At 43.4% G+C, this 26933-nt stretch overlaps 1 protein-coding gene across 12 annotated transcripts in view; it reads right to left on the bottom strand.

Annotated features, from left to right (window-relative positions):
- PCM1 (pericentriolar material 1) overlaps positions 1–26933 on the bottom strand; it is a 156060-nt gene that overhangs the window by 104510 nt on the left and 24617 nt on the right. For 8 of the 12 annotated variants that reach the window (XM_068278646.1, XM_068278648.1, XM_068278649.1 and 5 more), the window contains exons 2-7: positions 26327–26462; positions 20274–20516; positions 17263–17535; positions 6703–6873; positions 6462–6575; positions 1603–1776 (exon numbers count right to left, since the gene is read on the bottom strand). In XM_068278646.1, coding sequence (XP_068134747.1) covers positions 1603–1776; positions 6462–6575; positions 6703–6873; positions 17263–17535; positions 20274–20516; positions 26327–26422 — 1071 coding nt within the window. In that variant the 5' untranslated portion in view covers positions 26423–26462. The remainder of the gene's footprint in view (positions 1–1602; positions 1777–6461; positions 6576–6702; positions 6874–17262; positions 17536–20273; positions 20517–26326; positions 26463–26933) is intronic. The other 4 variants (XM_068278653.1, XM_068278657.1, XM_068278652.1 and 1 more) reach the window with 3 other exon arrangements.

The raw sequence follows: 26933 nt of genomic DNA, 5'->3' as shown, positions 1-26933 counted from the left end.
ATACTAATGCTAAACCTGACCTAATTTTTATTTTATTTTCAACAGGAGCCTTCCCTCTACCGATGCCTAACTAACCCCACACCACTGCCTAGCCCTAACCAATCCTGCACCCATGCCTAACCCTAAATGCCTCCCTTCCCCCTGCAAACCCACCAATATCTGTGCTGCCTTCACTGCTACAAATGTAAAATAGACGATGCAGAAGTTTGGAAGCCCCATGGGCCCCCATTTCAACTGCAGCTATGAAGGGAAATTTGGACACCAGAGGCGCCGGATAGGAAGGTGAGGGTGAGCTAGGCGCAGGGTGAGCCGAATGACGGCTCTCCCTGCTGCCACTCAAATCCCGGCGGCATCAAATGCTTTTCCCCCTCCAAGTCATTGCAACTCGGAGGGAGATGCAATTCGGGGTCCGGCGATAGCTGGAACCCCGTATTACCCTTACGTGCCCTGCACACTATAGCGGCGCATAGTTTTGGCAAAAATAACCCGATTTGGGTGGCGGAGCGCCTCCGGCACTCAATGGTCACGTTCTGTCTCTGCTCTGCATTGCTACCTCCTGCTCTAATAGCTTGCACAGAAGAGGCAGTTTACTTGCATCGTGTGCTTTTATCCGCCAAATAGACTGTTTCAAGGACTTGTGCTGCTACACATAACTGAGAACCAGAGGAAACACTGGTGAGTCAAAACAATAGAACCTTCCAGCAAAGGACGTCCACCTACACATCATGTGACAAAGTATTAGGGCTCATTACCACTAGGGGTGATTTCTTTAATTTGCCCACATGCAAATTCGGAAGGGGAAATGCAGACTGCTGAAATCAGTAGGCTGGCGTCCGATTTGCATGGCACAGCTAAAGGGATTCGGATGCGCCTCTCATCACAACTGCTGACTGGTGTGCACAGTGGAAATCGGCCCTTAGTAAGAGCCACTGAAGGAGGGTGGTGAAGAGCTCTGTAAAGCAGAATACAATGTTGCAACTGATGGATATTTCTACACATTCTGGAGGTCTCTGCAATGCACACTCTTCCTATAGGTTTGCTTTCTGTTACATAGGATTACTACTTTGTTAAACTTAAAATCATAAGAGGATGCAAGCTTAAAATAGTAACAGGCTTGTCTTATCTTAAAGAGGAACTGTCACGAAAATCTAAAAATTTCTTCTAGAGTAAAATGAGCCATACATAATTTTTCTCCTATGTTACAGTAGGTAGTAGAAATCTGACATTACCAACAGATTTTGGCCTAGTCCATCTCTCCATAGGGGAATCTCAGAATGGCCTTTATAAAGACATTCAATGAAAAAGATTTATACAATGATGCTGGACAGCCTCCCTGCTCACCATACCCTTTTATGGCAGTTGGATGGAGCAACTGCAATTCACTAAGTGTTTTTAAAAATAAAGGAAACCCTAAGAACCCCATATGATAAGATGGGCTAGTCCAAAACCTGTCAGTAATGTCAGATTTCTGCTACTCACTGTAAGTGACAGCAACATGGGAGAAAAGTAATTTATGTCTCATTTAACTCTGGAAGAAATGTACTTCTTATTTGTATATGTTTACATGTATTTTAAATGTTAAGCAGTCTATCAAACATATACCTGTAACTGTAATCCACTCTGCAGAAGGTCAGCACTACATAGCCAGAAGTCACTGCTACTGACAGCTGGGCTTCCACCTTTACTTTGTGAAGAGGTAGAGATGCCAAATTCTGAAACTTTCATTTGTGAGCTGCCTAGAATGTCCTCAATTCGGGGTCGGCTAAGAGATATCTCCTTTATTAAACAGTTAGTTTGTTAGTTTTGCCACATATATACTATAACTATACGGTAACTTATAAAATATGCCATCAGTTGTGTTACCTAAAAACCTGCAAATCAAAAAGCAACTACAGACGAGTCCCTTACTTACAAACAGGTTCAGTTCCAGGAGATTGTAAGGACCCTTTTACACTTACCACTGTGAGTCACTTTGTGGCACGCTCCCCCCGCTGCTGCCTGTCGTAGTGGCCATTTAAGTCAATGAGACACTGCCTGGGGTGCCCCGGACAAAAGTGCTCTGGGTACCGTAGAGGGTTAACTCACAAGCTGCAGTGTGTTGACATGCCACTTCTGCAATAATCCTGGAACTACGTTTATTATTTTTTCCTTTGGTCATACCGGGTCTATAATGCTAATGCACCGAAGTAGTGTAAAGCTGGCCACTAACGACACAATCTTTTTCATCCAATCTTACCATTTCTATGTAATATAAGGTAACTGCCTAAATGATCCATTCAAGATTCACTCAGTTTACCATTATACTACATAGATTTGGTAAACATGGATGAAAAAGATTGTATCGTTAGTGGCCACCTTAATACAACCTTTTAGGCGCTCTAAGCTCTGCACCTTGGCTACCCAGACACTGCTTTATTTGATCTGAGGAAGCGGACTGTGCTCCGCGAAACAAAGTTATCGTTATTGTGTCTGATTGTTAAAATTTCTTTCCTATACTGGCGTTGCCCCTACTTCTTAGAGGTAAGCCATTTTACATCCATGGTTATTTTTGGGGCACCTTCTCCCTCGCAGTGATATTGTTTACAGCTCCCTAGCTATTAGAGGTTGCTGTCAAATGTTTGTTTTGTGTACCCAAACAATCGTTTTTTCTGGAGTGTGACGCATACAATTGAAGACAAAAAGCATGAGAATTTCCTCATTTGTTTTTATACTGTGGTTGCTGGTCTTGGGACTCCTCATACCTCCTCACAACCTTTAGTTGAGTTTGTTTGTAAGTTGAGTCCTGAGTTACTTTTGGATAGCTCTGGATTTGGACATACAAAATAAACTATGAGTTTTGGTTGTTTTCAATTAGTTTTTCAATGGTTTATAAGTTTATACAATACTGTAACATTTAAGAACAAAAAAATGTAATAACATTGTATAGTTTGTACTTGGAGACAACTTTGTATCTCTGAAACTTTGTAACTAGTTGTTTGTAAGTAGGGGACCATCAGCATTTTTTATTTTAGTATTTTTTGTGCAAATAATTAGCTTATACTGCCTGGGGGAGTCTGTGTTCTGACCAATACTGCAATGAAACAGGCAAACAATGCTTGCTCAGCCATATAGTAGATTCAACAGAAGTCAAAATCTGTAGCACAACTAGTAAAGGTGGCCATACATCGGCCATCCAATTTGATAATGATTATGAAATCGGATGAAAAACTGTGCCACCAAGAGCAAGACTAAGCGACGATGCGACCAATTTCATGCAAAAATTGGTTGCATGTATCGATCAGACATCCTACAAAATGTTGGGCTATCGTGGTCAATCAGAGGCACGGCCATAACAGCGAGTGCTATCAGGATGAGCGTTGAACACGACGAAACCCCCAGTGCTGTTCCCCTAGAGTATACATGTATACATTACCTGTCCTATGTTGTCCACCACAGGGTGCACATCTGCCTTCCAGTTCATCCTTTTCCATTTGCGCCTCACAAGCCGTCGATGTATAACGTGTGGCACGACGCCCTACAGTCTAAACGTCAGGGGCGTGTGATATGCAAATGGAAGAGGCAAAACTGGAAGATGGATGGGCATAAGTGGGCGACATAGGACAGGTAATGTATAAATACACGGGGGCAAGGCGGCAGACTCGGACAATTCCAGAAAGATTTCATGGTGAAATCGATCGGGTATCAGTCTGGGGTGTATGGGCAGCTGACAGATCTCTCTCTAATCAAATTCAGAGAGAGATTTGTCTCTTGGTCGAATCTGCCCATCACTGCTATATTTATGGGCACCTTAAATGTGTCCATTACTGATACAATAATGCTGGTACAATCTTACACCATCTACACAATATGAGGCACTATGTAAAGTAGCTGCTCAAAATGTATTCACTAAAGGTGCGCATACATCAAGAGAAGTATGGGCAGATCGATTTTACACTTCCGGGGGCAGTTGCTAGGGTCGGTTATGATGTTGCGAAACCAGGTGCTTTTACCGATGTGCACCCGATTGAGCACTTTCAACTGAAGATTTTCAGCATGTCCAATAAATGCATTTAATCAATTTAGACCGAAATCTATCAAATCATCAATTGGTGGACATTTTGCAGCACCGATTTGCATCCAATTAGATTGGATGGTCGATTGCCCCTCAACATCACTAGATGTATATTGAGCTTAAGTTTACCGTTCTAGTAAATAGATTTGGCAAGATTGTACAATCAAGATTGAATCATTACTGGGCACCTAAGCACTGTCCTTGTGGATGCTCCAGAGGGGTACAATAGTGTGATAAAGTAGTCACCTATTTCCTCAATTCTATTTTATTTATAATATTTAAAAGGTTTATGGTCTACAAAACAAATGTAAAATACAAAACAAAATACATAGTTTTAATTGCTTATTTATTTTATAGAATGAATAAAGTTAATTGATACTCATATACCATACCAATAATGTTTGTTAAAATATGTTGATAGAAAATCTCTAAAAAAAAAAAAAAAAAAAAAAAAAAAATTGACTCCCACTTGTTGACGTTTGATCGGGATAAGGATGGTCAATAAGATGCAAATAATTCTGAGTTGATGCAGTGGTATGCAAATTTATGCTGCTAGAAAATGGACCTTTTGATTTCACCTCCGGGTAGGAACACACTAGGCAGACTCGCATATGCGTTTTCCATAGCACATAGTGGAAAACGCATATGCAATTCTGCCTAGTGTGTTCCTACCCTTCATGGGATTGCATTGGTCCATTTTCAAGCTACATAAATTTGCATATATGTTTTGCATAGAACTGCATCAACTTGGAATTATTTGCATCTTCTTGACATTTCCAATAAGCAAAAAAGAAGAAATCGGGAAGAGGTAAAGTATTTTTTCACACCACTATACATAAAGAATGGATTTGCAAGACAAGGAACACAAACTTTAGTGCAAAGGCCTGGGTGTCACTACAATTGAAAGTGAGGATAAAACACCACACATTAACTTTCAGCATTTTTAATGAGTTTGTATCAATGGCCGCAGAGCCCAATCGCAATCGCCCTGGGAGTTGCAGCAAAGATCCTTCACTTCCGTGATTTCAGAAGCCTGTGGGTCCCCGGTCCAAGTTCTGCTAAAGAGTTTGAAAGACTCCAAAGATGTGCACTGGAGCAGATGGTACCCTCTTTTTTGGAAGACAGCAAACAAGCCTCTGGATCAATGAGGGAAAGTTTGTCTGGAACATTTCCTATAGTTTTGTTTTTTATTTACCAAGAAAAGCCCATAAACTTGTGACGGGGGATAGGGGGTTCTTTCTTAAAGAGGAACTGTCACGAAAATCCTAAAATTTAAAACACATACAAATAAGAAGTACATTTCTTCCTGAGTAAAATGAGCCATAAATTACTTTCCTCCTATGTTGCTTTCACTTACAGTAGGTAGTATTAATCTGACATTACCGACAGATTTTGGACTAGCCCATCTTCTCATAGGGGGGTTCTCAGGGTTTTCTTTATTTTTAAAAGCACTTAGTGAATTGCAGTTGCTCCGTCCAACTGCCAAAATAGTGTGCAGAGAGCAGGGAGGTTGGCCAGCATCTTTGTATTAATCATTTTTAGAGAATGCCTTTATAAAGAATAAAGACCATGCTGAGAATGCCCCATGAAGAGATGGACTAGCCCAAAACCTGTTGGTAATGTCAGATTTCTAATACCTACTGTAAGTGACAGCAACATAGGGGAAAAGTAATTTATGGCTCATTTTACTCTGGGAGAAATGTACTTTTTATTGGTATGTGTTTAAAATTTTAAGATTTTTGTGACAGTTACTCTTTAACCTCCCTGCCGTTATAAAAAAATGCTGCGCACGGCAGGGAGGGTGTTTTTTCGCATTATTTTTTTTTTTTTAGCATGTAGCTAGCCTAGCGCTAGCTACATGCTTCCCCCCTCCCTGCGGCGTCCCCCCGAATGCGCCGATCGCCGCCGGCGCATATACCCATCCGGAAATCCCGTTCTGAACGGGATTTCCAGGAGGGCTTCCCCCGTCGCCATGGCGACGGGCGCGATGACGTCATCGACGTCGTGACGTCAGAGGGAGTCCCGAACCACCCCTCGACGCTGCCTGGCACTGATTGGCCAGGCAGCGCACGGGTCTCGGGGGGGGGGGGGGGGGGGGGGGGGGGGGACACCCTCTGTCGCGGCGGGTTGCGGCGAATCGGCGGGGAGCGGCGGCGATCGTAAGTTACACGCAGCTAGCAAAGTGCTAGCTGCGTGTAACAAAAAAAAAATTATGCAAATCGGCCCAGCAGGGCCTGAGGAATCCTCCGCGGCAGGTTACCCCGAGCTGAGCTCGGGATAACCGGCAGGGAGGTTAAGCAAACACTATTTGTCGTTTTAAAGCTCAACTTTAAATCAACAAAATTAAATGAAATATAAATAAATATGCTCTATATTTAAAAAGTAGCTTAATATTAGAAAGGTTGCTTACCGTGGTATCTGAAGCCTCAGACTGCACATCAATGTTTAGTGATGTGCTCTCAGCTACAGAACCAGATCCCATTGCTGAATCTACAGTACGGACATCCTCCTCATTTTCACTAGCCTGAAATATGGTATTGGTATTAAATAGTTTTAAAGATATCAAGGAACAGCCAAGACACAAAGCACACTTTTCACAAAAGCATCAAACACGTAACAAGCAGGCAGTAAAAACAAAATGGCAAACTTACAAGCATTTTCTGAAGAAATTTAAGGTAACACTTTTCTTGGGCTTTTAGATGGCCAATTAGGTTTGACAAACGTTCCACATTTGCAGACCTTTCATTTTTCTCAACAAGGTCATCTCTCATGGAACTGGCCTTGGTGATATAGTTGCGAATCTGCACAAGTCTACTGACAACCTGCAGAAAAAGGCAGGGATTGGAACTACATCATGAGCATGTTATGAATGGGTGTTACGTTGTGATAGTCACAAAGATTAAAAGAAAAAACTGAAGTTTTAAGCAGCACTATAGCAGGACAGATAGAAGAAGAGGAGGATTACCCTTCATAAAGCATCACAAAGAATTTCTGTTATTGTCATGCCATATTTAACACTGAAAATAGCTGGGTGCCTTTAAGTACTCGAAATGATGATTCATTCATCGCGGTCACTGGGGAACTTCTTCAGTTCTTATGCGTGAAGGAAATTCTCATTATGCAGATATTAGTCCTCTGTACCGAGCGCTGTAATAATAGCGCAGGAGATTTGGGCACAGCCAGCGCCACCATAGACCGTAAAAGGAATTATGGCTATAGCGGCGCACAGTGAGTAACTTCGGCGCCTTCAGAAGACGGAGCTTAAGTTACTTTTAAAACACTGTAATTCGGCTGCCAGCAATAGCTGGAAGCTGAATTACATCATTCCCCACCATACACGTGGACCTGGATGGGAATAGTAATTAACGCCGCCAGGACTTGTGCAGGAGCAGGCTAAGCCGTATAGCAGCTATATCCTGCGCCCAAGTCTCCCGGCGGCAAATTCATAAGTATGCCCTCCGTACACAAGCTGGATTACACTCAGCCAAGGCATCCGGTGAATACCATTCCGGCTTAGAATCTACAGTGAAGGGTTGTTTATCCTATAGTACTACACATAAAGCAACCCAAAGATAAAAACATAATTCTACTGCATCCACAGTTGAAATGTGCAACTCCACAGGTGAAGCATTAACCCAATAGCCAAGTAGGCTGGCCAGAGACCTGTCTCATTTTAAGTTATAAATGCAAAAGCTACCATTATCTTTTCAGAAATGGACACAAAATCATGCTATAAAGCATTTTAAACTGCTGGCCCAATCTGCGGTTCAGATGTCATGATTTTATTCTGTCCCCATGCCAATGTGTTGTAGGTCTGCCACTATGCCACTCTGAAAGTACTGAAGAAAGTTCAGCCTGACAGCCAGGCCAACAGGACTTTAAAGTGATAGTTGTAATTTCTTCACACATAATGATGTATGCGTAGTTTCCATAACAAACATTTCTTCCCTGTTCTTCTACTCTTCAAAACAAAACCACTCTGCATTTTCCCAGATACTTGGGATTACATTTTTCTAGTTACTTACACAAGATCAGTTCACTGGGTAGTCAACTGGGACAATTTGCTCCCTAACTGCATGGGAGTAAAAACAACAACACAACAACAAAAAACAAAAAAACAAAAAACAAACAACTGTGTAGACTTTCCTAAAGAAATACAGACTTAGGCCTGAAACACACCAGAGGAGTTTTTCTGAGCGTTTTGAGTTTTTAAATCTGCTGCTAATGTTATCCTATGTGTCTGTGCACACTGGAGCGATGAGGTTTTGTAAAAAACCCCATAGCATTACATTGGGAAGAGGTTTTGAAACTTCTAAAAGCTCTTCCCAATGTAATGCTATGGGGTTTTTTACAAAACCTCATTGCTTCAGTGTGCACAGACACATAGGATAACATTAGCAGCAGATTTAAAAACTCAAAACGCTCAGAAAAACTCCTTTGGTGTGTTTCAGGCCTAAATGCCACCTCATAGCTCTACAAATTGCCTTGCAAACATCTGAAAAACGGCAAACAGACCTTATATGCTATATATGTTACGGCCAGAACCCGAAGTGTGGCCACTTCTAGTTCTGGCCAGCCACTTCGGGTTCTGGCCGGCCAATGTGCAAAGTGGCCGCAGCGCAGCGGCCAATGTTAGAAATGGAAAGTTTACATTTATTTTACAGCCGTCTCGCTGCGGCCAAATGTATTAAAAGTTGCTTAATTTAATTAAATATAGCCGGCGGCGATGTGATAGATGAAGCCGCCGGCTTTCGCACTGCCTCCTCCTCCTCTCCCCCGCCTCTCTCCTCTCCCTGCCTCCTATACGACATACGGAGCAGCCGGGCGGGGACACGCGTGTCCCCGAGAGTCGTTCGTCGCTGGCAGAAGCAATGTCTGCAGCCTCCCCGCTCTGCTTCCCCTGCCGCGACGAACGACTCTCCCGGCGGCTCCGTATTGTATGGAAGGCGGGGACAAGGAGAGAGGCGGGGGGGGGGGGGGAGAGAATCGGGGGGGGGGGGGGGGGGAGGCAGTGCGAAAGCCGGCGGCTTCATCTATCACATCGCCGCCGGCTATATTTAATTAAATTTAAGCAACTTTTAATACATTTGGCCGCAGCGAGACGGCCGTAAAATAAGTGTAGCTTTGCATTTCTAACATGGGCCGCTGCGCTGCGGCCACTTCGCAAATTGGCCGGCCAGAACCCGAAGTGGCCGGCCAGAACTAGAAGTGGCCACACTTCGGGTTCTGGCCGTAACATATATACCACTCAACTAAAGAACCCATTACTGTAAATAAAGCCTTACTATCAAACCTCATCAGCTTGCTATCTATCAAATCGATCAGAAATAGATTCTATCGAATCAGCCGATCTATTTTGATCTGACTGGATGGAAAATCTACATCGATCTGCTGCTAGCAGATTGATGGCTCATAGAGTTGCATTGGATCTAATGGTCCAATAATGCATTAAGATCTATTTCCAATAGATTTCATTCTGAAATCTATTGGAAATCTGTTCCAAGTGTGGCACACTTCATATAGATTCCTGTCAGATTGTACTTGACAGGCATCTGACAGAAATCTATGGGATGGTCGAATCTGCTGCAAATCTATAAGTGTATGGCCACCTTTAATCTGCACACATTTTAAAAAAAAAAAAAACAGCAATTTCAGAGGTAACAAAAAACAAACAAAAAACAAAAAAACAAAGTCAGACATGATGCAATAAGAATATGGCAATCAGTGTAATGTTTTTACAGGTTTGCTTTGATAAAATGCCTTTGACTTTCAAAATAATAATCACTTCCTAGTGGGAGGGCTCATTTGATGCCACATTCGGGGGAAATGCGCAAAAAATCATATGTACCATTCATTCCTACAGACATGATTGATTGTGTATATCAAAATTGTGAAAGTGAACAAAAACAACCTCCAACTCTAAACAAATATATATAAATAAAAAGAAATGAGATTCAGGCTCTTGATTATTGTTTTGCCCCTCTAAATTGTGGAAGTGGACAATGAAGGGCGATCACTCACTGAGTTGACTGACTAAGAATCACACATCTCTTATTTACAGCAGTGTGCAAGACGGGGAACCACACAATTAAGGCAAAAGGGGTGATGTCCTCACCTGATCAGGCTCAGTAATCCTCAACTATTGCTTAGATAACAGAAAAAATATTATGTACTTCTCACAATTCATACACAGGGTACTTTATTTATACTAGAATATAATATGGAAAACAGAGAAAGCATTTACAACGAATCTAACTTGAGGCAACAAATCTAAATCATAACGCACTTAATGAAAACCCGAGGTGGGGACAAGTGGTAAGTAAAAAAAAAACAAGGGGTAAGTAAAAAAAAAAAAAACAAATAAACTAAAAAAAACCTGATCCAGGGGGCAGGGCGGATAAGGTAGCGGCTGTCCCCAGTGCAGCGCTGCTGATCGCAGCGCTGTACTGTGTAAATAGACGACGATCACACACATATGAATCCCAAGTGCGGTTTTCTGCGTTTTGCATGCGTTTCATGGAAATTCTTCGGAATGTGGCCAGTATAAAGATCTCCTCTCTGGCTCATCACTTGGAAGTGTAAATACATTTTTGTACAAAAAAAAAAAAAAAAAAGACAACTTTACTTACGGTAACGTCTTTTCCAGTAGTCAGAAGGACAGCACCCCTGGTGAGACTTGTCTCCCTCCCAATCGTGGACAGGAACTGCAAAAGAAAAGATTTGCATAACAAATTGGCAGCCATACATAAGCCACTATCTTACCACCAGTAACTCAGTTAATATAATAGATGACACGGACCGCATAGATGCTCACTTACATAATTATTATTCCACCCAAAAGAAGGGCGGGTTGCAGGGGTGCTGTCCTTCTGACTACTGGAAAAGACGTTACCGTAAGTAAAGTTGTCTTTCCCAGAACGTCATTGGACAGCACCCCTGGTGAGACGATGTACAAGATATAGGATCTAGGGAGGGACCACTGCCTGCAGCACCTTCCTTCCAAATGATAAGTCTGCTGCAGCCGAGATGTTTAGGCGATAATGTTTCACAAAAGTGTTCTGACTTGACCAGGTAGCAGCTCTGCATATCTGTTCTATAGATGCCCCTGCCCTCTCTGCCCAGGAGGTTGATATTGCTCTTGTAGAATGAGCTCTGATTGGAGAGATTAAATGCTTTCCTTGAACCTGATATGCTGATGTGATAGCCTGTTTTATCCATCGTGCCAGCGTTGCTTTGGAAGCTTTGTTGCCTCTTTGTTTTCCAGCAAAAAGGGTGAACATTGCGTCAGTTTTCCTCCAGGAACTTGTTCTTTCCATGTAGTGTATAAGACATCTCCTTACGTCAAGGGAATGGAGTCTCCTTTCCTTTTCATTACTAGGATTCTCGCAAAAGGAGGGTAGGAAGATCTCCTGATTTCTGTGAAAAGAGGAAACTACCTTGGGTAGAAAGGCTGCATCAGGACGTAATGTTATTCTATCCTCTGAAATGGTGCAATAAGGCTCTCTAATGGATAGTGATTGCAATTCACCAATTCTCCTGGCTGAAGTAATTGCCAGCAGGAAAATGGTCTTTAAGGTAAGAAATTTTTCCGAAATTTGCGCTAATGGCTCAAACGGAGCCTCACACAAACCCTGTAAAACAATGTTTAAATCCCAAGCAGGTACTTTTGTTTTAATCGCTGGCTTAAGTCTCTTTAAAGCCTGAAAAAAACGTACAATTAGATTTTCTTCTGCCAGTCGTTTTTCTAAAAACACACTAAGAGCAGATACCTGTACTTTCAGGGTGCTGATACTAAGACCTTTCTTATAACCACACTGAAGAAATTCCAATACGGATTTGAGAGATGAATTGTTAAAGGATCTTTCCCTACACCAATCGTTAAATATTCTCCAGGCTTTCTGGTATATTTCTCGAGTCACTTTTTTTCTACTCTGTATCAAAGTTTCTGATAGTTCATCTGAAAACCCTTTGGACTTCAGGATGCCCCATTCAGGTTCCAAGCTGAAAGGTGAAGCATGTGTAAGTTCGGATGCCATACTGGACCCTGAGATAGCAAGTGTGGCAGAGGAGGAAATATTATCGGATCTGTTACTGCTAGTGCCCTCAGTGACGTGAACCATGGTTTTTTTGGCCACAGTGGAGCTATTAAGATTACTCGAGCCTTGTCCTGTATAATCTTCTTTATCACTCGTGCTAGCAACGGAACTGGAGGAAATGCATACATCATTACTTCCCCCCAATTGATCGAGAAGGCATCTACTTTCCATGGTAGATCTTCTGGAAACAGGGCACAAAATTGTTGGCATTTCGTATTCACTTTCCTTGCAAACAAGTCTATTTTTGGGCAGCCCCATTGTAACGTCACCTGCTGGAATATTTCCTGATCTAATGACCATTCGTTCGCATCCAACCTCTTCCTGCTGAGGTAGTCTGCCAGTTGGTTTGAGGTTCCTTTTAAGTGTGTCGCTGTTAAGGATGAGAGATTCCTTTCTGACCAAAATAGGATCCTCTTCGTCTTTTCCCATAAGGATTGACTCCTCGTACCCCCTTGTCTGTTTAGGAAAGCCACCACACTCTGATTGTCTGTCCTTATCCTCACATGAGACTTCTTGATTTGGGGCCCGAAATGTAGTAAAGCTTGCCACACTGCTTGCAGTTCTCTGTTGTTTGATGACTGTGAACTGATCGTCATACTCCAGGCTCCCTGGGCCGGTTGAGAATTGAAGTGGGCTCCCCAACCCCATAAACTGGCGTCGGTTGTAATTGTATTCTGATGAGGAAAACTCCACAGACGACCTGGAGATAGATGATCCAGCTGTTTCCACCAAAGCAGAGAAGCCTTTATACTCTGTGGAATGACGATTTTCTTGTCCAGTGACGTCATAGACCTGTTCCAAGATTTTAGTATCCACATCTGTAAGAATCTTGCATGGAACTGCCCCCACTGGATTGCCGGAAAGGAAGAAGTTAGAAGACCTAGAAGTGCCATGGCCTTTCTTAGCGATATGCTTCTCAATTTCTGAAACGTGAGAACATTGTCAATAATAGCACTGATCTTCCTATTAGGTAACAACAATTTTTCATTTCTAGTAGAAATAATGAAACCCAAAAACTCTAAGGATTGGAAAGGAACTAGGGCAGACTTTTCCCAATTAATCAACCAACCCAAATCCTGGAAGAAGCTCAAAGTTGTAGTTATCTGATCAAAAACGGATTTCTCAGAAGACCCCCATAATAAAAAAAAACATCAAGGTAACCGACAATATTAATCTGTTTTAACCTGAGAAGGGCTAGTACCTCAGACATAACCTTGGTGAATAGCCATGGAGCTGAAGATAATCCGAAAGGTAAGGCATTAAACTGAAAATGTCTCACCTCTCCTTCCATCCACACGGCGAACCTTAGGTATTGTTGGCAGGACAAATGGATTGGCAGATGAAGATATGCATCCTTCAGGTCTAGAGATGCCAAGAAGTCGTCTTTCTGTAAGAGATGAACTACAGATCGGATATTGTCCATCCTGAACTTTCTGTATTTGACCCTCAGATTTAGTTTCTTTAGATTTAGAATAAATCGATAGGTTCCCTGAGGTTTCCTCACCAGGAAGACTGGAGAGTAGAATCCCTGTTCTTTTTGGCATGCTGGAACCCGGCGAATTACCCTTTTCTGAAGAAGTGACCTTATTTCTGATTGAAGGGCTATTCTTAAAGATGGGTCTTTTGGACAAGGGGTTAGGACAAAATTTTGAGGGGGAGGCTGCTCGAACTCTATTTTGTAACCTTCTAATATTATATTCAGTAACCACTGATTGCTGAAGAGTTGTTGCCATTTTTCGAAATAGTTGGTGACTCTCCCCCCCACTGGAATGATGGCGTCATTGCTTGTTTGTCTTTTTGGTATTAGTAGAGGTATTGGGGGGTCTTTGTTGTCTATAAGGGGCCCATCTTCTACCCCTGGAAGATTTGTTATCCGCTTCATTTTTGGCGGGGGCCCGAAATGGCCGCTTATTTTGAAAAGGGCGCTTCCTTGGGAAATTCTTCTTATTATCCGCCGTACGATCTAGTGTATCGTCCAGCTTTGAACCGAACAGCAGATTACCTTCACAGGGGATACCACAAAGCTTAGATTTTGAGGAAGTATCCCCATTCCAGGTCTTAACCCATACTCCCCTTCTAGCCGAGTTGACTAGCGCCGTGGTTCGGGCTGCCAACTTTACTGTATCATCTGCCGCATCAACTATGTAATTTGAGGCATTCGTAATTTTTGGGAAGTCATTCAGAATTTCTTCCCTAGAAACTCCATTAGCAATCTTAAATTGCAGGTCTGATAGCCAAGTTTTCAGAGAACGACTAACTGCTGTTGATGCCACAGCCGGTTTGAAAGTTAATGAAGCCGACTCCCAAGCCCTACGCAAAACATTATCCATTTTTTTATCTATTGGATCTTTTAGGTTACCAAAATCTTCAAACAACAGGTCTGATTTTCTTGACACCCTGGAAAAGGAAGGATCCAGCTTTGGCGGAGGACCCCAACAAGCCTGATCATCCGGGGCAAAAGGGTAGCGCTTAGATAAAGATTTGGGCCAAAAGGCCCTTTTCTCAGGATTTTCCCATTCTTTCTTAATCATAGATTTAAGAGTAGAATGGACCGGAATGAATCTAGATTGGGGGTCCGCCAAACTTTCATACATCTGATCCAGGGGTGTCAGGGGTTTTTGCTCTGATCTAATACCCATTGTTTCATGCATGGAGGTTAGGAGATCTTTCATTAAATCTGGGGAAAAAGCAAATTTCTGTGATTTCTCAGCTTTTTCTATTTCTTCACCCTCAGATATCTCTTCTAATGCAGATATTTCCCCCTCAGAGAGTTCCGAGCCCTCTATATCACTCTCCCTACTTCTCCTAGCCTGCACAGGAATACGTGCCGCCGGAGTAGGAGAAGACCCAGTATTGATAGGTATAACAGCAGCGTCACTGCTAGGGCCAGGAACATCAGCAGGGTTGGGGGCTACAGCTTGAGAAGAAATAGCAGAATCCTTAATTTCTTTGATTGCTGAAGACATTTCCGCCCGCATCCAACCCATCAGATCTTTAAATATGACAGGGGATTCATCTTTAACCAGTTTATTTGTGCAATCCTGGCACAACTTTTTAGAGGATGAGGATGACAAGCGAGTGGAGCAAATGGCACATTTCTTCGCAGATTTGCTAGATCCACTTGATGCATGCTGACCCTTGTCAGTTTTATCATGTTTTTCAGGCTTTTCATGTTTTTCAGGCTAAAAAACATAATAATAAGCCAACCATTAGCACCCTCTCTAGTACACACATATATATATATATACACACTGCATATCTATATTTCCATTGTACTTGCCAGAGAGGTATCTTGGGCTGGCCTGGCAGACTGCGCAGGAGCTGACCCAGAAGCGTCCTCCATGCTCACATAAACCACCAGAGTGAGACAGGGAAAAGGATTAAATCCAGAATCACATGAACAATAGGGCTCAGCTGACTAGCCCATTAGCATGATTAATTTGCATAGTCCCCCGTCGCGGCACCTGCCGCTTAATAGATATGCATAATTACCTCGTATTTCCGCAGCCCCTGCCGCGCTATTCGCTAATTACCTCAGCGAATCAGCTGATGCTGATTCGCAATCACCTCCGCGGCCCCTGCCGCCCGATCAGAGTCACGCCGGACGCCGTGCGTGACAACTTCCGGGTTGACCCGGAAGTATCTTGGTCTGAAAGCGCGCCTGCGCTATATCTCTGCTGCCTCATACGGAGAAGCCTCCTCCACGCTGCAGGGCTCCGACTGTCCACTGTACAGCATGCCTGGAGCCCTGAAAGACGTTGCCCCCGACCATCTGTCATGGATAGCATCCTGGAGACCTCTCCTCTGCATTCCCGTCCGGGACAGGAAACTGAACTGAGTTACTGGTGGTAAGATAGTGGCTTATGTATGGCTGCCAATTTGTTATGCAAATCTTTTCTTTTGCAGTTCCTGTCCACGATTGGGAGGGAGACAAGTCTCACCAGGGGTGCTGTCCAATGACGTTCTGGGAAAAACGTATTACAAAATGCAATAAACGCTATACCCTGATGTACGTTATGTGCATTTTAAAAAAATATGCAGCAAGTTACACGTTTAAAATAAGCACATTGCCGAAAGCAAACCAATAGTTTTTTTTTCATGCCGCTCACTGACTTGCATTATGCATGCTAACGCTAGCATTTTAGCGCAAAACTAGTGTTTCTGTCTAGTGTGTTCCTACCCAGAAAGATTTAATTACACATGACTCAGGATCATACAAGAAAAACAAACAAACCTCTAATTGCCGGAAAACCAAAATCGACTCTAGCATTTGTACTTTGTTCAATTCCCAAACTACAAATTCCGAAAGTACCGTTTATCTGCTCTGAAAGCTGCCATTCGTTTTATTCATAGCTACTGTACTTATATACGTTGTTAAAATTTTGTGATCATTTCTCACCTCTCTCTGCAGTTCTGTTTCAGCAGGATGCGAACTTTAAGTAATTGTAGCAACAGAGGAAAGTAAACAAAACATGCTATCCCCTCTTGGATGCAGCCAGAAGCTTTCAGGAGCTTTCCACTTTAGAACAAAGATCTGTGTTTAACTGTTCAAATCCTGTTCTGCTACAATTTTTGCGGCAGTAGATTTTATGCTGTAAATACTTCAGAACAAAGTGGAAATGCTGAGTTTCATACCACTTTAACATATTTTTAAAAGGTCATCAGCTATGCTGAATAGTACTAGCTGCAAGGTAGAAAATAGGATATGGTCAATGTGGAGAATGGAGTAGATGTATGCATGCTAATGATATGGTGTATATCTGGAAAAATGGGGAAAATGGTAAATATTTTATTTCTACTACTGCCGATTACTGCTGATTGACGTATCCTCATCCACCCCTGCATTCTGCACCCCATTACCAAGAGCGCATCTGAAAGTCCAGACAAAACCGATCAGCATGCTTAGAACTAGCGCTATATCTACATCCAGGCAAGGAAAGCCTGCACTGCTGAAGAAGGTCTCTGTTTTGCTACATAAAAGCTGCCTCCTCAGATATTCTAATTCTTTTGTCTGTTAGGGGAAGTACACTTTGGAAGAAGGAAAAGTAGCAGCAAGAAGGGATAGACCAGTACTGTGCCTGCCACACCAGCAATTAGAAGAAAAGAAGTCAGTACCTGACTGCTGTCAACAGCCTGATCTTCTCTCCCATCTTCTGACAAGGAAGCCTGAAAATTGAGCACCATATCCTTTGAGAAAGGAGAAGGCAGGAAGTCCTTGGGCAATGACGACACGCTGGTTTCTCTCTTGGGAGGACTTGGTGTAGCCGTCTTGTCCTTATTAGTGTTCAGCTGAAGTGGTAAAAAGTTGAAAGGCTTCCGATTCTCAGCAGGCTGACGTTTATTATTTGCTGCTGTTGCTCTACCTTGAGAGTCACTCCCAATGCTCCTCTACGAGATAAATTTAAGTAAATCGGAGATCAGGGTTAGCTAATTCAGCAGTTTGCATCAAGTCATTTGCATCTGCTAAATTTACTAGATGCTTGTTAGTTTTTCGAGCCAGTAGACATTCTAAAACGTGATCAAGCTTCAAAGAAAACTACAGTTTATTACAAAAAAAAGTGTACACCTCTCACATTTTGCTAACCATTTTATATCTTTTCCTGAGACAACACTGATGATATGACACTTTGATACAATGTACAGTAGGTAGTATAAAGCTTGTACAAGTATAGATTAGCTGTCTCATCAAAATAACTCCAGCACCTTTACCCTCAGTTTCTTCAGCAAGGCAGTAGTCGTTTTGGAGCTGTATTTGAAATGGTTATGTTGGAATACTGCCCTGCGGCCCAGTTTCTGAAGGGAGAGTGATCAGGCTCTGCTTCAGTATGTAACAATACACGTTGGCATTCATTATTCCCTCAATCAACTGTAGCTCTCCAGTGCCGGCAGCACTCACAAAGCCCTCAAACCATGACAATACCACTACCATGTTTGGCTGCAAGCAAGACACATTTGTCTTTCTACTCACCTGGTTGCCACCACACACGCTTCACACCATCTGAACCAAATTGATTTTGGTTTCATCAGACCACAGGACATGGTTACAGTAAATCATGCCCTTGGCACACTTGATTTCAGCAAACTGTCTGCAGGCTTGTGCATTAGATTTAGACAAGGCTTCCTTCTGGAACAACCACCATGCAGACCAATTTGATGCAGTGTGTGGCATATGGCCTGAGCAATTACTTGCTAACACCCGATACCACCCCCCCCCCCCCCTCCCCAACCCATCCTCTGCAGCTGTCAGCACTCGTTATACCTCCATTTGTAAAAGACAGCCTCTGGATACGAATGAGTACATGCACTTTACTTCTTTGGTTGACCAATGGCAAGGTCTGTTCCGAGTGGAACCTGTCCTGTTAAGCCAGTGTATGGTCTTGGCCATCAGGCTGCTGTTAAGTTTCATGGTGCTGGCAATCTTTTTAACGCCTAAGGTATATTTATGTAGAGTATCAATCCTCAGAGTTCTCTGCCATGAGGTGCCATATTGAACCTTCAGTTACTAGTCTAAGAAATGTAACAATGTAACACACCTTCTCCCCATTCACACCTTAGACCTTGTAACACTAACGAGTAACATGCCCCCAAGGGAGGGAAAAAGTCTAATTGGCAGAATTTTTACATTCTTTACTCACTTTTGTAGCCAGCGCTTAAAGGATACCCGAACTGAAATGTGACATGATGAGCTAGACATGTGTATGTACAGTGCCTAGCACACAAATAACTATGCTGTGTTCCTTTTTTTCTTTCTCTGCCTGAAAGAGTTAAATATCAGGTATGTAAGTGGCTGACTCAGTCCTGACTCAGACAGGAAGTGACTACAGTGTGACCCTCACTGATAAGAAATTCCCCTTTTTTACCTCTTTCTTGCTCTCAGAAGCCATTTTCTGCTAGGAAAGTGTTTTATAGTTGGAATTTCGTTTCAGTGAGGGTCACACTGTAGTCACTTCCTGTCTGCGTCAGGACTGAGTCAGCCATTTACATACCTGATATTTAACTCTTTCAGGCAGAGAAAGAAAAAAAAGGAACACAGCATAGTAATTTGTGTGCTAGGCACTGTACATACACATGTCTAGCTCATCATGTCACATTTCAGTTCGGGTATCCTTTAAAGAGGAACTCCAGTGAAAATAATTTAATATAAAAAGGTGCTTAATTTTTACAATAATTATGTATACATGATTTAGTCAGAGTTTGCTCATTGTAAAATCTTTCCTCTCCCAGATTCACATTCTGCCATGTATTACATGGTGACATTGTTACTGTGGGCAGATTATGTAGCTGTTCTGGCTTTAACAGACAGCTATAAACAGCCATTTCCTGTGTGTGTCATTGTTACATTGTGGCAGTTTGCCCAGAGTACCATACGGTACCAGAGCCTCTTGTGGGAGGGGTTTCAGCACAAAATCAGTCATACAGTGCCCCCTGATGGTCTGTTTGTGAAAATCATTATATTTTTCATGTAAAAGTGGGTATCAGCTACTGATTAGGATAAAGTTCAATTCTTGGTCTGAGTTTCTCTTTAAGACATTCATGCCTGTGTATGGAGTTGTTTTGATCGGACATCAAATTCACACTGTTATGCAAGCTATACAATAACTATTGTACATTGTATCAAAGTGTCAAATCTTCAGCTTTGTCCCATGGAAATATATAATAAAATATTTACAAAAAATGTGAGAGGTGTACTCACTTTTGTGAGATCCTGTATAGGGATGAACATATGAACTCTATGTGCTGCGCTCCATGCTGCATTCCATCTTTTTTATACTTCCTCCTTCACAGCTGGAGAGATGAGACAAAATACACTGCCAAGCAGAATCTGCTGTTTGTAACTAACAGGGACAACCATACAAACTCGGAAAGCATTCCATAGCATTTAGAAAAGAACTCACATTTGAGATTTCAGACTCTGGTTTGAGATTAACTCACCCTTGTTGTGCCTTGGAGCGCTGCACTCCATATTTCGTCTCATCTCTCCAGCTGTGAAGGAGGAAGTATTAAAAAGATGGAATGCAACATGGAGTGCAGTGCACGACTCACTGCAATGCTCATAGGCAATAGTTTTCAAGGGGAGGAAATAAATTATAAAAAAAGAAAACAAAAAAAAATAAACATACACAAACCTGGTCCAAATCTCCAAAATTTATTTTCTGCTTGAGTTTTTCCAGTTCTGCCTGTTCAGGGACAGACATTTGGGACATGTATCTGGTATGTGGATAGGTATGTGGTGTTTTGGTTCTCCTGCGGCCAACCCCAGGAGATGACAAGGGAGAAATGTCATTTGTCAGTCTTGTCTCACACTCCATGCCTATTTTCTTCTTGTTTTTCTCAGAGGAGCGGTTTGCTTTTTTCTGTCCAGTCCAGCCCTGATCATAAACAAAAAGAGAAAGCATGAATTTCAGCAAACGAAACAGGATTCTGACTGATCACACTGAGCAACTGCTCCACTTTTGCTCCCGTTTCATTATTTCTTTCAACAAAGCCATACAATTCCAAGATTTGGAAGAAACCATATAACCAATAGCAGAATCAATATGATCAATGGTCAAATACTGATCTAGGTTGAAGGGGGTAGGGGGCATCAAGTTCTATTTCTGGAGCCTCAGTGTAGCTTACCCCAGAGGAAAGAAGGCCACAATAGTGAAAATCATCTCTCTGGCTGGAATCAAGGCATACCCCCTTCCTCCACCTAGTATTAATAGCTGTTAGACCGCTTCAAAATAGCAACAGCATCCATGCATTTTGTGTAAATACAGAATTTACCATTTCTCTGTATGGCAAGAGATTTCACATCTTAACCAATCCTACTGTGAAGAATCCCTATCTAAAAGGAGTAAAATCTTCTTTCCTCCAGATGTAGTAAATATATTCTTGTCTTTTGGGTGGTGAAAATGTCAAAAATTTTGAGGAATTAACAAGCTTTCAAGCACCACTGTATTTGCACTAACTCACATATGCGGTTTCACTGCAAACCAGCATAATCTTCTATAGCAACCTATTAGTGGGAGATCTTTTCTGACTCTGCCACGTGTGGGCGCTAGATTCTGGGTTTCTGACAATCAACTTAAAGGGCACCTGAAGCGAGACGTTAATGAAGGCTGCCATATTTATTTCCTTTTAAACAGTACCAGTTGCCTGGCAGCCTTTCTGGTCTAATTGTAAGAGTGTAGGGTTCCACAGAAAACAGCTCTCCAGGTATGCTATACCTGGGAATATGCCGGTGCCAAGCCTCGACTGTATTGCTCAAACAGCCCTGGATGCAACAAAAGTACAAAAGACAGGTGGCACACCACTGGCTGCAAGAGATGCTTGTATTTGCAGAGCAGAAGCACTACATGTTATGGACTCGCAGCTCCTTCATTTCGTTATGCACCTGATGAAGGATCTGCAAGTCCGTAACATGTAGTGCTTCTGTTCGCAAGCATTAGTTGCAGCCAGTGGTGTACCGCCTCTCTTTTGTACTTTGGCTGCTGATCTATTTGGCTGCCGTAGTGTCTGAATCACAACCGAAATAAGCATGCAGCTAATCGTGCCAGAATGTTAGAAACAGCTGATCTGCTGCATGCTTGTTCAGGGGCTAGGGTAAAAGTATTAAAGCCAAAGCAAAAGAGCACAGCAATAGGTTGGCACAAGATGCACAGACAGGCAGATCCAGGGGGTAGCAGGTGGACACTCCGTGCCTCCAGACAAGAGGAGAATGATATAACCAGTAGGGAGAAGAATTATGTATCCAGGCACCAGCCAGCAGTAATGCTCAAATCACAACTTTATTACATCCACCTGGAATTCCAAACCAACGGTATATACAGTCGGCCTAACAGCCGTTTCGCAGGAGTACCTGCTTCTTCAGAGGCAACATTGAACATAATTCTTTTCCCTACTGGTAAAAAGTATTAAAGGCAGAGGTTCACCAGGATGGCTAGGTAACTGATGTTGCTTAAAAGGAAATAAATATGGCGGCCTCCATATTCCTCTCACTTCAGGTACCCTTTAAGAATTGCGACAATACAAGGCTGAAAACTGGCACAGAACTCAAGAGTGATCTGAAGCCCCTTTTTATTCCTGTGCAGCGATAAGAGGCTGTCTGCACTATGATGTACTATATATGGTTCTGCTCGATCTGTGATGCATCTGGCTGAGGTCTAGGAAGCTCTCACCATGATATCCTTTAAAGCGGTATAAAACCCTGACATAATATTCAATAAAAACATGTTTTCCTACTTTTTATATGCCATACGGTTAGCATATTTGCTTTTGTGCATAAGTATTATTCATTTAGAAATGATACGTTCCCAAAGTACACTTTTTACACTCAGAGCTTACTTTGCATTTTATTCATAACTGCTTTATTCACCGTCTAACTTAAGCATAAATGCTTTCTGATTGTCTCCCTGTCTTTAGGAGACCCGGCAGTGTCAGAGAAGGCTTTGTTTACATTCCTCACGTGATGCAATTAAACACAAGATAACATGATCTACAACTTCAGATGTGTCCAGCTCTGCTAGCAGGGAAGCTTCTAAAGGCTCGTACACACGTCGGATTTTTTTAAACGACCTGTCGTTCGGACGTCAAATCGGGCATGGGTACAGTCCGTCGTTCAGCTGATAAGACTGGACTTGAACGATTCGACAGGCGATTTATTCAAGACCAGTCTTATCAGCTGAACGACGGACTGTAAACACGCCCGATTTGACGACCGGACATCCAAACGACGGGTCGTTTAAAAAAATCTGACGTGTGTACGAGCCTTAACCACTTTGTCCTCCACTACAGTATATCTACGTCAGCTGTGGCACCCTCCAAGCCACAGCCACGTAGATATACTGACCTGGTTGCAGCCCTGCTGTGCACAGTCGGGTGCTCTTTAGAGCGCACCCTCTGGCACTGTCAGCTGCATTACTAACCGGTGGAAGGGAACATGTTCCCTTTTGGCAAATTAGTCCACCCTCCTCCCATGAATGATCGCTGCAGTAGTGAAATGCAGCGATCCTTCATCTGTCCCCCTCGGCGCACAAATAGTTAAAAAAAATGCACAAGCAGGCAGTCTCACTCACCTTACCTTGGTCCTGCGACTGTCCTGAAGTCTGATCCTCCGATCACCGCTCTGAAGTCAGCCGCATATTGCCGGAAACCCGGGTCCCTGCTTGATGACGTCATCAAGCCGGGACCCGGGTTACTGGCAATATGCAGCTGACTGCAGAGCAGTGATCGGAGGATCAGGCTTCAGGACAGTCGCAGGACCAAGGTAAGGTGAGTGAGACTGCCTGCTTGTGCATTTTTTTTTAAACTATTTCTGCATAGAGGGGGCTGCCAAATGGGGGGGGGGGGGGTGCACCTGGCTATGGATTATTGGGGGGAAGGGGGATTTGCAAAGGGGTGTGTGCATATACACGGGGAACATCTGAGTAACCAAGGGGTGGGGGGGGGGGGTTACAAATTTTGCACATCTGGGCACCTGGGGGGGCCCATAACTTAATACTGGGGGCACATTTGGCTAGAATGGGGGGGCAGCACTAATCTTGGGGGTACATCTGTCTATAATGGGGTAATCCTGATCCCAGGGATACATCTGGCTATAAAGAAGGGCACCATACTTGGGGTGCATCTGTCAATCTATTCTGGGGTGGAAAACACAAGGGACACATCATGCTATACTGGGGGGGCTGATATTGGGGACACATCTGGATATCTATACTGGGGCGACATTACCTGGTTGCACAGTTTTTATGTCAATCGCACTTTTTATTTTTAAACATAAATTGGTCAAAATTGAGAAATAATGCATTTTTTGATTTTTTTTCCCCTTTTTCCCATTAAAATGCATAGAGAGGATCATTTTATTTGGGACCAAATACCCCCCAATGAAAGCTTAGTTTGTCTTGAAAAAAACGATATATAGATCATTTAAGTGGCACGAGTACAGATGAAGTTATTGGTGATTAAACAGGGACACCGCTAAAGCGTCAAAACTGCTCTGGTCAAGAAGGTCGAAAACAAGGTCTGGATGCGAAGTGATTAAGGCCTGTGTTAAAGAGAACCCGAGGTGTGTTTAACCTCCCTGCCGGTTATCCCGAGCTCAGCTCGGGGTAACCTGCCGCGGAGGATTCCTCAGGCCCTGCTGGGCCGATTTGCATAATTTTTTTTTTGTTACACGCAGCTAGCACTTTGCTAGCTGCGTGTAACTTACGATCGCCGCCGCTCCCCGCCGATTCGCCGCAACCCGCCGCGACAGAGGGTGTCCCCCCCCCCCCGAGACCCGTGCGCTGCCTGGCCAATCAGTGCCAGGCAGCGTCGAGGGGTGGTTCGGGACTCCCTCTGACGTCACGACGTCGATGACGTCATCGCGCCCGTCGCCATGGCGACGGGGGAAGCCCTCCTGGAAATCCCGTTCAGAACGGGATTTCCGGATGGGTATATGCGCCGGCGGCGATCGGCGCATTCGGGGGGACGCCGCAGGGAGGGGGGAAGCATGTAGCTAGCGCTAGGCTAGCTACATGCTAAAAAAAAAAAAATAATGCGAAAAAACACCCTCCCTGCCGTGCGCAGCATTTTTTTATAACGGCAGGGAGGTTAAAGAATGTTATCTGCATACAGAGGCTGGATCTGCCTATACAGCCCAGCCTCTGTTGCTATCCCAAACCCCACTAAGGTCCCCCTGCACTCTGCAATCCCCCATAAATCACAGCCGTGCTGTGAGGCTGTGTTTACATCTGTAGTGTCAGTCTCGGCTGCTCCCCCGCCTCCTGCATAGCTCCGGTCCCTGCCCCCTTCCCTTCCCTCCAATCAGCAGGGAGGGAAGGGATGCAGGCGGAGACCGGAGTTCTGCAGGAGGCGGGGGGGAGCAGCAGACTGACACTATAGAGATAAACACAGCCAGCTCTGACAAGCTGTTTGTCAGCAGCGTGGCTGTGATTTATGAGAGAGTGCAGGGGGACCTTAGGGGGGTTTGGGATAGCTACAGAGGCTGGGCTGTATAGGCAGATCCAGCCTTTGTATGCAGATAACATTCTTCAAACCCACCTCTGGTTCTCTTTAACCATTTGAATGCTGTTCTAGTAAAAAAAGAAAAAAATATGCTGGTTGTACATAATAGTCTGTAAATAATCTATTAGAGCAAAGTAGAAATTCTGGGTTTCATTCCGCTTTAAAGGCATATTAGAATTAAACCTGACGACAAAAAAACTGCACTAAATTGATATTTACCTCAGTAGAGGGAAGCCTTTGGATGATCCAGTGGCTTCCCCCATCTCCCTCGCCTCCACTGATCAAGCACTCCCCAAACCTCTTTGTCAAGGGCTTCACCGCAAAACAAGTGCAGTCGCACTCCCATCTGTGAACAAGTACAGGCCCAGGAAGCCTCACGCCTGCACAGTAGCATGGAGCTGCTTGGGCTTTGCAGATAAACAAAGCGGCTCCATGCTACTGCGCAGGTGTATGGCATCCTGCACAATGCAGCTGTTCTCATTCACGTACAGGAGCGTGGCAGCAAACTTCCACAGGGTCCCGGTATCCAGCGTTGGTCTCGAAGAGGACGTGGGCAGTCTCTGGAGGATAGAGAGGCTTCCCTATACCCAGGCAAGTATCTGATTTTTCTCTCTCTGCTCTGTTCATATCTAAAATCGAAATCGCTGATGCCAGCAATTTACGATTTTGTGGGCGATTTTTTTTCTCCTCCCGGCGCCCCGGTGGGCGCTGCGGTTTTTGTTAAGTGCTTATATAAGTGCTTTTGCAGAGCGATTGCGTTTTTTCACTTCCTAAGCGAACCGCTCAGATGCGAACTCTCTCATAGGGAATCATTGAACAAGCGCTTTGAGGGTGATTTTAAAAATCGCCTGCGCTTGAAAAAAGGCCGAAAATGCCCTTAGTGTGAAAGAGCACTAACGGGTATAGCAAAGCTGACAATTCTATTTCTGACGAAAAAGAAAATGCCAGTTGTCATGGTGATCTTGCAACAACAAGTTCTGGTCACAAACCTGCAACAAGAAAACCACCAGAATCACTTATCTGCAGATTAATCTGCCAAACAGAATTCAGGAGTTTCAAATCAAAAAAAGTGGTAGAATAAAATTATTTTTAAATCACATAAACCCACAGCATTCTGTATATCCCTGTAATTTCATGTTTTGAACAGCTACAATATGTCAAATTCAAAACATTAGAAATGAGAAAGTATTACCATATTATTCAGCCTGTCTTCTAATGATTCGTGACTCCAGCTTGGCAGATCCTGATCCATCAGATCTTCCTCCGGTGTACCACCCCCTGTAGCCATGTTATAAGCAAGTACTCTGAACAGAAGGGTAATAAATAACCTGCAAAGAACAAACTCAAAATCAGTAAATATTGCCTGTTGAATAATGCGGGTGGAGAGCTACAATGTGCGCAAGGTTGTTTCCGCATGTACATGCAAAAACAGCGCCAGGCAAAGATGAAATATGGTGCAGCCTGCAGAGTTATTTACTATACCCCCTCTAGACCGCGGTGGACTCTGGGGGGGGGGGGGGGGGGGAGAGAAACAAAATTCAGCCGCCAGCTATAGCTGTTTTTATACTAATTTGGGCTCCGTCTTTTGGGAATCTGGATTAGATACTCCCGAGAATGGTTTTTGCTAATAGCAAAAGGGCTCTGCACCATCACAGTATAAAAATAGCTCTTTATTTAATCTTCACTAAAAGCATAAAAGGACATAGCGACACACAGAGTTTCGGACTGACCGTCCCTTCAAGCTCGTCAGACCACTGCACTGACGAGCTTAAATGGTCAGTCCGAAACGCCATGCGTTG

This window comes from Hyperolius riggenbachi, chromosome 1 (assembly GCF_040937935.1).
Source record: "Hyperolius riggenbachi isolate aHypRig1 chromosome 1, aHypRig1.pri, whole genome shotgun sequence".
In the NCBI taxonomy this organism is placed as follows: Eukaryota; Metazoa; Chordata; class Amphibia; order Anura; family Hyperoliidae; genus Hyperolius; species Hyperolius riggenbachi.
This window is presented reverse-complemented; position numbering and strand designations above follow the sequence as displayed.